The sequence below is a fragment of the Mesocricetus auratus genome, unplaced genomic scaffold (genome assembly GCF_017639785.1).
Source record: "Mesocricetus auratus isolate SY011 unplaced genomic scaffold, BCM_Maur_2.0 Super-Scaffold_100009, whole genome shotgun sequence".
Lineage (NCBI taxonomy): Eukaryota > Metazoa > Chordata > Mammalia > Rodentia > Cricetidae > Mesocricetus > Mesocricetus auratus.
This window is the reverse complement of record NW_024429193.1, coordinates 28,665,399-28,678,313: the sequence shown is the minus strand read 5'-3', so window position 1 is coordinate 28,678,313 and position 12,915 is coordinate 28,665,399. Positions and strand designations below refer to the sequence as shown.

The 12,915-nt window shown below is 42.1% G+C and overlaps 1 protein-coding gene across 1 annotated transcript in view; it reads right to left on the bottom strand.

Moving 5' to 3' along the window:
• The window catches only part of Egf (epidermal growth factor), an 86,585-nt gene that overhangs the window by 33,048 nt on the left and 40,622 nt on the right, over positions 1-12,915 (bottom strand). The window contains exons 6-11 of the mRNA XM_040751797.1: positions 12,222-12,347; positions 10,104-10,226; positions 7,172-7,294; positions 6,175-6,300; positions 4,830-4,966; positions 2,369-2,517 (exon numbers count right to left, since the gene is read on the bottom strand). Of these exons, the coding sequence (XP_040607731.1) occupies positions 2,369-2,517; positions 4,830-4,966; positions 6,175-6,300; positions 7,172-7,294; positions 10,104-10,226; positions 12,222-12,347 (784 nt within the window). The remainder of the gene's footprint in view (positions 1-2,368; positions 2,518-4,829; positions 4,967-6,174; positions 6,301-7,171; positions 7,295-10,103; positions 10,227-12,221; positions 12,348-12,915) is intronic.

Below are 12,915 nucleotides of genomic sequence, written 5' to 3'. Positions count from 1 at the left end.
AGAAAGCAAAGCTCAGACCCCAGGGACAAGCAAAGACCCAGGGACAAGTTACATTTGTTGTGATCCCCCACAGGATGGGAAGAGTCACCCACCAAAAGTCCCCCAGAGAACAAGCACTGTGTATCTTTACCTTTATGGTCTAACCAACTTTAGGAGTCAGAGTTCCTTAATATTAGCTAATAATTGTATAGAATTATCAGTGTTTCATGCACACACACATGTGTCTTTTTCTCAACCAATACAGCCACCCCACCCCTTGATTTTTCATTGACTTAGAGTTGTCATGTAATCTAACACCCAGGATTAAAGTCTCCGTTATTTAAATCAGATTTCCAGCTAATATCAAGGTTTTTAAACTACAAGCCTCTCATTTCCAGACAAATGAAAGGTTTTGTTTAAGCAGCTGTCTTTAGCGGGGAGAGGACTTAAGAAGGTTTGTTATTGCTGAAGTCACTGTGCAGGAATGGGAGGGCTGGTTCTGCAGCCTCCAGCTCTGCCCAGCTACCTCCTAAGGCACTACCTGGGCAGGAGACACTAATCACACACTGGTGAAATTAGAGGTGCCTCCTGAATGGGGGGAATGAGGAGAGAACTGCCTCAGAGGAGCAGGGAGCTGTTGACATCTGCGGTCCTGATGAGCGTTTACACTTCTGAAAACAATCACATACTAGCCCTGTTATTACCTAAGCTGACACGGAGAACATGCTTTTAAGTAGACTCAACACGGTGAAGGCTGTGATTATGATGGCTACAACTGATTGGGCGGGACTTGATTTCAATTTGTTGCGTGACTCTGGGTCTCACCCATTCTGATGCTGAGTGGAAGAGACAGGACCTCTCTCTGAATGTTTTGTGGTGCTGGTGGTATTTTCGCTCGAACCCTGGACCTTCACACATGAAGTACATCCTAAGCAGCACCCCAAGATCAATTCTGTGGTGACTCAGGGAACCCTGAGTTCACTGCTTAATCTTGGGAAAGTTATTTTAGCACTCTGCTTATAAATTTTCTTGGTCTTTAGAGATAAGAAAGCAGACCTCTCTGGGACTCCATAGCATCCTGGATGGAACACACATAGTGTAGTATCTGATGTACTGCGATTATTTAATAGGCAGATACACAAACAACAATGAAGGATGAAAGCAAAGCTAAAAAAGCAAATAAAGATGCACACTACACTGTACATCGGCTCACTGTGAAGAAGCTGTTTGTTTCCTATAGCCAGAGATGTTCTGTACACCCACAGCAGAGCGCGGGCACACAAGCCTGTTCCCTGGGACTCTGCTCTCTGAGCTGGAGCTACTGTTCTCCCAGATGTGAAACCCTGATTCATTTTCTTTTCATTTAACATGGCTGCACAGGTCCCAGATGTTCAGATGGTCACCATTCACTCCGTGGTTTTCAATGACTTGGAAAGAAATACTCTAAACCACACGGCGTCTCTCATATCACCTTGTGAGAGAGTCTGGCTCATGCTCCTCTCCCAGAAACAAGCAAGTGGGCTCTCTTTAGCACCACACAGGAGGTAGCCCCTTTCCTCACCTACCCTCCTCCTGACTGGTTCAGCTTGTTCTCAGGCTCACACAGGCCACAGGGACAAAGGGAGCCTAGAGGAAAGAAATATCCCAACTTCGCTCTTCTTGTTTCCCACCCTATCCAACCTCAGAACATGTCTTTCCGTCTCCAGGGACCCTTCCACTCTGTCCTTCATGCCTGCTCAGCAGGAGTCAGCACTAGGATTTTAGTGCAAGACTTGTCACTTACATGCTGTGTAAACCACCCGAAACAACCTCAGTCTGTTTGGGCCCTATGTTCTTCACCTGTAAAATGAAGGGGTTGGGCCAGCCAAACCTATGGCAATGTATGCCTTTCTTTCCTTTGGCAACTGTTTCTGTGTGGCCTGATACTTCTACTAACGCTATTTACACCAAGCACTTGCATTCCTTTTTTAATGAGAAAATTTGCCTTTTCTTTTCAGGTAACCTTAGAGTTGACTGCAAAGGCAGCTCCCATTCCCTCCTTTAGCTTGTCTTCTAGGGGATGCCTAGGAGACAGCTTTATGCAAAGCAAACGCTTCCTGACAGTGCTTGGGCTACACTGGTGACAACCGTCTCAACTGTAAAGGCACACATCACGTTCTTGGTCCTTGAAATCCTTGAATCGCTGTGGACTCTGTCCCATGAAAGGAGAGGCTTGCTTGCTTGGTGGTGGAAAAGAGTGAGGAGCACAGACAATGGATCTATCTGTCTCTCATCCTTGCCAAGTGGCCAGCTGTAGTTTTCTACATTCAGAGTAGACAATAAAGCCAGCAGTACCTCATGTTCTCGTGCCTCCATCTCCTGCAACATAAAACTAAAGCAAGAAACCTACCCACTGTCTGTCCAGTAGATTCTGCGGCCGATCCAGTCCACAGCAAGGCCTTCTGGAGTGTCTAACCCTTCCTTGATAAGTCTTTCTCTCTGGGAGCCATCCATATTAGCTCTCTCTATCCACTTCAGGACTTTCTGTGCAAAATATATCTGTAAAAGAGAACTATGCATTTTCTGATTTGTTTTATAACTATTAATGTAGAATATACATAAAGGCGGTTAACAGGTCTTCAGGTCATTCAATGAAATTATTATTGGAGACAGACATCATCTACAATAAACCCCAACTGTGCTACTCCTGAATATGTGTAACCTTAGGCAACTTAATCTCTGTGTGGTGATTTGAATAAGAATCGACGAACCCCATAGGCTCATACATTTGAATGCTTGGTCACCAAGCAATGGCCCTATTAGGAGGTGTGGCCTTGTTGGAGTTAGTGTGTCACTGGCGGTGGGCTTTGAGGTTTCACATGCTCAAGTCAGGCCTTAGTGTCTCTCTGTCTTCCTGCTTCCTACCAGTCTGTAGAACTCTCAGCTATCTCTCCAGTACTATGTCTCCATGTGTGTTGCCATGTTTCCTGCTATGCTGACAATGGACTGAACATCTGAACTCTAAGCCAGCCCTAATTAAATGTTTTGGTTTTTTAAATAAGAGTTGCTGTGGTCATAGTGTCTCTTCACAGCAATAGCACATTGACTAAGAGAGAACTTGGTACCCAGTGTCTCTCTCTCTTTCTGCTGTCTGCAGATCCAGATGTAGAACTCTCAGCTCCTTCTCCAGCACCATGTCTGACTGAATGCCTCCATGTCCCACCATAATGATAGTGAACTGAACCTCTGAACCTGTAAGCCAGCACCAATTAAATGCTTTCTTTATAAGAGCTGTCGTGGTCATGGTGCCTCTTCAGAGCAATAGAATCTCTAACTAAGACAGACTGCCTCTGTCTCTGTCTCTGTTTCTCTCTCATACACAGACACACAGACACACAGACACACACACACGCTACCGTGGTAATTTAGTTATTTTTGACTACTGGTCAATGATATAGCATTTGCGCTCAACCCTTAGAAGTTCCTTCTGCTGGAGAGAAAGCTGTGATTTGCAACTGAATGAAGGATACAAGCTGAGTTGTATCTTCATTGGTTCAGCCCCCAGCATGCCACTTAAGGTCAATTAGGAAAATTTGGATGCTCTGTCATTTTTACCACGTACTTACTTAACTGCTTCGATTTTCTAGACTACAGAAATGAGGACATTAGATCAGATACTTATTAAAGTTCCTTCCATCTGGGGTCATTCATCTTGCCCAACCCTGCAGGTACAAAGTACTTTCTAGGCCAAAGATGCAAGCTATGGAACAGACTATGCTGCTTCCAAAGATGTGTAAACATAAATGACTTAATCTCTCTCTCATACAAATTACCTGAGGACCCTGTTAAAATGCAGGTTCTACTTTTGGGTGGAGCCTAGAATTCTGTAGTTGTAATAAGCTCCAGATGAACCAAAGACCACAGTTTGTAGCAAGAAAACAAGAACACTAATCAGAGAATGACAAATGGCCACCTGACTTACAGTTTATTCTCGCTTCTGTAAATGATGCTATACTTTAGGCCAATATTTCCACGTAAGCATAAAGCTTGTTTCCTGATTTTCACAGTTCAGAAGTCATTAAGTCACCTTTCCCCGTGACATATATCAAATGCCAATTACTAACTCATGCTTCTTATACACCAGCTCCAACCCACCGATGATGGGGGATGTCCTTCTGAATGCTGTGAATATATGTTTCTCTTATTGGTTGATGAATAAGTGCTGATTGGACAGTAGCCAGGCAGTAAGTATAGGCAGGGTTACCAGACTAGGAGACTGCCAAGAAGAGGAAGGAGAAAGGAGTCACCAGAGAGACACCATGCAGCTACTGGGCAGATAGGACGCTGGGCATTCTCTGGTAAGATGAGGTCTTGTGGAAATACATAGATGAATAGTTATGGGTTAATAATTAAGAAAGCTAGCCAGTAAGAAGCCTGAGCCATTGGCCAAACAGTTTATAATTAATATAAACCTTGATGTGTTTATTTGGGACTAAACAGCTGTGGGACTAGGCAGGATAGAAACTCTGTCTATACATTCTCCTCCCGCTGCTAGAAAAAAAAAACCAAACTACTCATGGGGCATCTTCTGTGGGCAAAGCTTCATGCTAGTCTCCCACCTGCACCTCCAGAGAGGAAAGTGAAATGAGGACGCTGCACAATCTCCCCAATAAGACGGCTAAAAGGGACTGGGCAGGGCTATCAAACACGAGAGAGTCCTCGAGGCTCCTCCAATGTGTACATTTAACTTGCTCCTGTCTGGTTATTGTGAGCAGGCAGAGGATTTTCAAGCAGCGCAGGTCATCAGTGAAGCTAAAACCCCCAGTCATTTACAGCACCTTCTACCTGTTCATGCAAAATTCAAAGTGTACCTTGTTTTCCACCGGATCATAATCTAGGGCAAGAACAATTCCCATCTGCCGACTGAGCAGAGTTCGGTAGTCTGTTCCATCGAAATGCATGTGTCGGATATCTTGAGAATTTGCAAACAGTAAAAATGGCTGCGGTCCTGTTAACCAAATGTCATACATGGCTGAATTTAAAATACACTTTAAAACCCATGGCGCTTCCGAATCTTGCCTTTCACTGACCATCTCCTTTAATCCCTGCAGTACTGGTTTGCTCAGTTCCCCAACAGTGTGATGTAGGCAAAGACTCCATCTCTTTGTAGGCGTCACTGCCAAGATTTCATCCCTGGGTCCTTACTTATAGAAAGAGCAAGATTAAATAACCCAAACCAGCCCGGCGGTGGTGGCGCACGCCTTTAATCCCAGCACTCGGGAGGCAGAGGCAGGCGGATCTTTGTGCGTTCGAGGCCAGGCTGGACCGATAGCCTCCGAAACAATACAGAGAAACCCTGTCTCGTAAAAAAACAAAAAAAACAAAAAAAAAAAAGAAAAAAAAAAGAAAAAAAAAAGAAAAAAAAATAACCCAAACCACAGACAAATGTCTCAAGTCTCCTCGTTGTAACCTCCTTCATTCACATGTGTTGAATTCATCGATTAATTCTCCCTTTTGGGTACTCTTCTCAAAGGGAATCATGATTCCTTGAGTTTATAATGCCCTCTATCATCCTCCAGACTTATTATGTTTTATTAACAAAGACCTTGTGGAGTTAAGAGTGTTGGGGTCAGAATTAGGCAAGCTTCACAGAATCAGAATCATAGTATCTCCGATTATCAGTATAATCAACCTCAACAGACAAATCAATTTGACATAAATCTAGGATTCCCAAGGGTGGCAAAAGACACAAAAGATGTAATACCAGAAGATGAAAAGAAACAGTTGAAGCATAAAACTTCCCATTAAAGTTGAAAGACCATGACATAAGAAAGTGTTATGATTATTTATTACATTTACCAGCGAGATAAAAATAGAATCAATCTACAAATATTTATTAAACATCTCTTAACTAGAAAGCCCTTTAAAGCCAGCCTCATGATGGCCTCCTCATATACTAAAGATACTATACCCTGCTTTAAGTGGCTGGATGCCACCTAGTTAAGTGGGCATACATATTCTTCAAAAACTTTATTTATGTTATAATTACTTATATTATTCATAGTCATGGGATTTATTTCTCACTTCCAGCATTTTTTTTAAATCGTATTTCCTACCAAGAATCCAAAGGCAATTCAACTTGACATGTCTCTAATGTAACACTATTTTTACGTAATCTTTTTCAAGGACAGACTTTCAAACGGCCATGACACTAACCTGTTGCTGCACAGCTCTTTTGGTCCGACTGTAGGTCATACCCAGGAAAGCAACCACATTCCCAGGACACTGGGCTGAGAGGAAGACAGATCTGGCTGCATCCACCGTTATCAGGCGATGAACAACCTACGAAAACCGGCTGCTTGGTAATGATGTATCACACAAAATACAACACTTTCTCATAAAAGTACTCTGATGAACCAACTGTATTTTCCTTTAAACCCACTTTTTCAATCATTCATACTGCTGCCATCAACTTAATTTTCAGAGTTTACAGGAAAATGTCACAGTATCCACTTCCTCAGAACCCAGCACTTAGATGTTAACGCTTCACATTCCAATGGGCCTCGTCCTTTCGATCCATCACTGAGTTCAAGAACACAGGCACCGGCAGCCGGCTAGACAAAGAAATGTTCCTAACTCTTCCTACAGAGTGATACAGTTTTTCTGTCTCATACATTTTTTGGCCTCTTGACTTTTGCCTTTTTGTTTGTTTTGCTTCTCAACTATTTTAATTCAATTTATTTCCAATTTTAGACTTGGATTTATTCCATCAAATAATTTTTGCATGTTTTGCATATTTTATGTAAACTACTAAAAACTACTTAAAACTCTCCTGTTAATCTTGAGTTCCACCCAGATTTCTGTGTGCTTAAGTCTCTAAGAAGAGGAGAGCTGAGGGTTATTTGTTAGCTGCCAACAATATTCCCAACACTGCATTCACCTGGCGGCACTGAGATCGTATAAGCAGTTTATACCACACTGCTAGGAACTGCTAATGCTATTCCACGACTAACAATGTCAACGAATGTTACAGAAACCACTCCACTCTGATGTCTTAAAAAACCTCTCAAATTTGCATATTAATCTGTTGCATAAATGCCTTTCAGTATGTGATGACTGGAAACTCTAGTCTCTGCTTTGGGAATAAGGCTAACTTTTTGGTGTTTCTTAGGGAATTCATTTTGTCAAGTCACCAAAAGGCAAATAGACTCACCACTGCATGTTTTCCCGTCTGTTCCAAGCACTGAACCTTTGGGACAGACACATAGGGGACCATCTGATGTCAGAACACAGCCATGGCTGCATGCAGATGTGTTGCTTGGACAGGAATTAAGTTCTAGTCAGGGAACAACAAAGTCAAAATTAATGTTAAAATTGGGCAGTGAGAATTTGTGACAATCAGCTGCTACTCTGAAAGGAGAAAGTTGAATAAAAAAAATCTAACATTTATGAGATACCATAGTATGGAAAATATAAAAACAAGGAACAAAATATCAACCCAAAATATTTAAAGAGCGAGGATTTTAGGAAAATATCTCCAATCTTCTATGAGTTTCTCCTATTTCAAATAAGATTTTAAAAGTTGTTAGTCATCAGAATTCCAAAATATTTTATGTAGAATTCTACCAAGTAATTTTCAAGTTTTCCTGGAGGAGTAAAGACACGTGGTAGAAGTAAGGGCATTTTGTGTGTGATTACATGTAGGAATGGAAAAGAGAGGCTTTTAACAGCTACTAAGTCAGATGACAAATGCTTGGAGCCCAGCTCTTATGTGTGATAGCATGCCACTTCAGAACACTGGGAAATGGGAATGGGAAAAGACAGAGGATACTAGGGCAGGAATGGATAGACGACAAGACTCAGATATGGACAGACTCAGAATGGATAGACAAGACTCAGATATGGACAGACTCAGAATGGATAGGCAAGACTCAGATATGGACAGACTCAGAATGGATAGGCAAGGCTCCAACTGGGAATGATGCCACATACCTGTAATCCCAGCCACAAGAAGCTGAGGCAGGAAAACCACAAGATCAAGGCCAACCTACACAATCCTACCTAATGAGACTGTGTCGAAAACAAAATTAATAAAAATAAAACCTTCGAGTACAATAAGCTTGTGCTATAGGTGCTTGCTTAAATGGGTGAGCATGTAAAAGACTAACAGTGATACAGAACTAACTGCAGAGTGGTTTGGGTAAACTTAAGCCCTACTTTATACTTTGCACCAAAATTGATTCCAGTACAGTAAAAATTCAAATTGAAAGTGTGTATCATAAAGTTTCTGAGTGCTTTAAGAATGAAATAAAACTGTATATGCTGTTGTTGGCATATGATGGGCCCTATGGCCAGTCCATTTGCAGCCAATCTTTCAGGATATTTACTAATAGGCTCGAGGAAGTCTCAGACATGTAAAGATGATAGGTAATTTCCAAGTAGCTCATAATTTATTATCCATCAATTTCACCGAGTCTGGTTTCATAAACACAGAGGGATACAGACACACCTATTCTCCATCATCTTTGAAACAGGACTACATAATAAACATAATTTAAAACATGCATCTGTACATTAGTCATTTAGAGAGTAGGACCAGAAATTTTCTGAATATGCAATCCTAGATTTGCACTGGGGATACCCATAGATATTTACAATGTTTTCTGTTTCTTTTTTTTTTAGTAAGATGACCCCCAAACTAAGAAATGACTAATTCAGTAGCAAATTGTGTCCTCTAAATACAAATTTCCACATTTATCTTGCTTATACCGTAAGGATCCTGTCTTGGTTAAGCAAATTGTTAATGGCACTTCTCTTTATAGAAGCATTCTAGTTAATAATTAAAAACAAAAGAAACGACAAGACAGGAATATTACTTAGAAACTATGAAATATATTTAAAATGTACTCTGACCAAGAAATGTCAATGCTGAATCTAATGCAGTCTATAGATATAATTACAACTTTGTAGAATATTTCATGGACATTTCAAAAGCGTAATTAACAAAAGTTGCAAAGAAAAACCCTGGAATACATAAAAATAGTTAATTTAATGAATACAATACAAGGGGGCAATAAGCATCTGTAAGAGACAGGTGCATCAAGTTAACACTCACTTGTTCAAACAAACCCCTTAAGTACAGAACTTTTAAAAGATAATTCCAATGATCATTCTCTGTACACAAGCTCATGTGAACTTGAAAGTTTCATTTTTATCAATTTTTATTCAATCTCATAATAGAAAATAATAGAAAAAATGATACTTGTTGCTATAAAGAATTATTGTCAATTTTTGAGGGTGTGACAGTAGTATTGTGATTGTATCTAAAAACTGACAGATGTTACACTAGGGGACTGTGATGGTTTGAAACAAAATGGCCTCCATAGGGAGTGGCACTATTAGAAGGTATGGCCTTGTTGGAATAGGTATGGCCTCGTTGGAGGAAGTGTACCGCTATGGGGGTGAGCTTTGAGGTCTTCCATGCTCAAGTTAACTCAGGTACACAGCTGCTTCTGCTGCCTGCTGATCAGGATGTAGAACTCTCAGCTTCTTCTCCAGCACCATGTCTGCCGGCATGCCACCATGTCCCACCATGATGATAATGGACTAAACCTCTAAAACTGTAATCCAGTCCCGTTTAACAATTTCCTTTATTAGAGTTGCCATGGTCATGGTGTCTCTTCACAGCAATACAAAAAATCTAAGACAGGGATTATGGCTAATTTTTAGATGTAAAAATGTATCATGACTATTTATTACATGGCTCTCTTTTAGAGATACTTAATGAAATATTAGACAAAATGTTTATATAGTTTTATTTTCCTCACCCTGAACATTTTTGTTTTTGTTTTAATAGTCCTGTATTAGAATCTAGTTATGCATATGGTTGCTGGTTTTTAAGACAAAGTTCTGTGTAGCTCAGGCTGGTCTTGAACTTGTGGATTCTTCTGCCTCAGCCTGCAGGGATTACAAATTTGTACTACCATGCCCAGCTTCAGCTATCCATGTTTCATAAAGCAAAATGAAATGAAATGCCCAGGTAATTTTGATACACACTGCTAACTGAAGAGCACCAACTCAGATCATAGCCAGTTTAGGGACATTACTGGGAAATAAGGATGCAATAAGGACTTGCTGTGGCTTACCATGGCATCGTTTCCCATCAGGAAGCAGAACAAACCCTGCAGGGCATGTGCAGTAATAGGATCCCGGAATATTTTCACACCCAAGAGTACAGCCATGATTCTGAAAGGCACACTCATTGACATCTGCACAATGACAACAGCAACCCACAGTCAGATGACTATCCATGAAAGTAAATTGTGACATCCCTAATTAGCACAGAGAAGGGCACCTCATGCTTGCTTCTACTGCAACTCACCAAAGGAAGATTGTTCTCCAGTCGTCAGAGACAGTGACAGAAGTCAGCTTAATGGCCCTAGAAGCCGCTCCTATTGTGCCATAGTGACCTAGAGGGTGTTTTCTCAGATTTTTAGACTGGAATTGCCCTTTAATAAAAGTTAGCATATCGTCCTCTGAAAGCTAGGATCTCCTTTTTGTGACTCTGAGGATTGAACCCAGAATCCTTCGTGTGTTGTAAGCACCCTATCACAGAGTGTTCACGCCATGTCCACCACCCTCCTTTTTATTTTGAGAAAGGGTCTCCCTATGCCTCCATAGCCTCGAGTTCTCCTTGAGCTCACTGAGAAGGCCAGGCTGGCCCTGAACTTCAATCCTGCTCTGGCCTCTCATGAAGCTGGCATTAGAATATCTTAGCTAGTTTAGAATATTTCCTGTTCTGCATTTGATTTTTCTAAGGATGACCGCACCTCAAGAAAGACACTTCTCCAACAGTTCTGTTCTAACTGAAGTTCCAAGTTGGTACCCTCTACTTCTGGGACACAAGTCACATCATTAGCTCAATGGACACAAACTGGGACTTTAACAGCCATAGGATAGACGTGCCTGAATCCAGTTAAATCCTCTGAATGTGTGTGCCATTACACCTTCTAAAAAACAAAGAGTTATTTCTCCAGGGTTTATTATATTGGACCAGGAAGTTTCAAACAGGAGGAGGCTTAGAGAAGGAACCAGCTAGATTCAGTCTCCCAAGGTTCCTGCTGGATCTTGTGTGGGTAGGATGTGTGAGGAGTGCTCTCTGTGTAAGGAGTGAGGAGTGCTCTGTGTGTAAGGAGTGAGGAGTGCTCTCTCTGTGTAAGGAGTGAGGAGTGCTCTCCCTGTGTAAGGAGTGAGGAGTGCTCTCTGTGTAAGGAGTGAGGAGTCCTCTCCCTGTCTAAGGTGTGTGAGGAGTGCTCTCTCTGTGTAAGGAGTGAGGAGTGCTCTCTCTGTGTAAGGAGTGAGGAGTGCTCTCTCTGTGTAAGGAGTGAGGAGTGCTCTCTCTGTGTAAGGAGTGAGGAGTGCTCTCTCTGTGTATAAGGAGTGAGGAGTGCTCTCTCTGTGTAAGGAGTGAGGAGTGCTCTCTCTGTGTAAGGAGTGTGAAGAGTGCTCTCTCTGTGTAAGGAGTGAGGAGTGCTCTCTCTGTGTAAGGGGTGAGGAGTGCTCTCTCTGTGTGTAAGGAGTGAGGAGTGCTCTCTGTGTGTGTGTAAGGAGTGAGGAGTGCTCTCTCTGTGTAAGGAGTGTGAGGAGTACTGTCAATCTGATGGTAGTCGTGGAACTGCTCCTGAAAATATATAAAAATAAGAAAAGGATTGCTCTTCCTGATATTTTGCACAAAGTCAAACAGAAAGAGATGTATTGACTGCACTCAGAAAACCCTGGCCTTTCAGAGGACCTGGGTTTGCATCCCGGTACCTCCGTAGTGGCTCACATCCTTAACCCTAGCTCTGCAGAATCCCACACCCTCTGTGGTCTCCACAGCACCAGGCATGGACGTGGTGCATGTAAGTACATGCAGGTACTCAAACACACAGAATAAAAAGAGTGAATCTTTAGAAAAAGAAAACCTGGCCTTTAACAGTCCCTCAGCAACTTCCTAGTGAGCAGCAGAAGTCTATAAAAAGACCTCAGAATATAATAAAAATTACAGCAGGAGAAAAAGTCCTCTTCTGGAAAAGGAGAAGGGAGGGGAGGGAGAGAAGAAAGAAGGAAGCCAGGAGGAAGGAAATAGGAAGGAGTGACTTTTTTTTTCTTGGAGGCCTGGTCAGCCCTCTCTTCCCTAAGGTAAGTCACCAACAGTCATGCGCACATCTGCAGACCTCTTTGCACAGGTCCACAGGACAGCTTTAGGCGCATGTGTACTTTACCTTCGCAGTACTTCCCGTCTCGGCTTAAAGCATAGCCCTCAGCGCATGCGCACGAGTGGGACTTGGCATAGCGCTCGCATGGACTGTAGTGGCACTGTCCCCTTCTCTGTTTGCAAAGTTCCGCGTCTAAAACAGAAGACGTTTTATTTCAGAACAAGTGGAGATGACATTTTTTGACAAAGAGCCAGCTGGTGCCTCTATTGATTGCTGTGGGGCGAGGTTAATCTCCCAGTGACGTCACACCGGTGTCGCCCACAGCGCAGCTCCGCTCCAATCAGCCCGCACACAGCATCACCACACCCCCAGTGCCCAAGCCTCTGTGTTTGCAGAATCATAAGGCTCCTGCAGTCTCTCAGGGTCAGGGCATCCTAAGTAGCCTGACATGGTATCTCTTAGTCTGCAAACGAGCAGCGCTTTCATTTTGCTTTGCATTTGTATAGTGAAACTACACATACCATTTTTAAGAATTTAAAAAGCTTCACAGAATGCATTTTCTTGACTGAAATACACCTCAGGTCTGTCTGATACTTGGCTGGTTTTCTGGTCATGATTTAAAGAAAAGGGTTTCATACTTCATGTATTCCACTGACATGTGCCTTACTCCTGAATATTTTGTTTTATGACTGCTAGCGAAACTGATGCTTGAGATGAGTTAGCTAGAGCTGGGCTGAATTAACGTATAACTGGAGTGCTA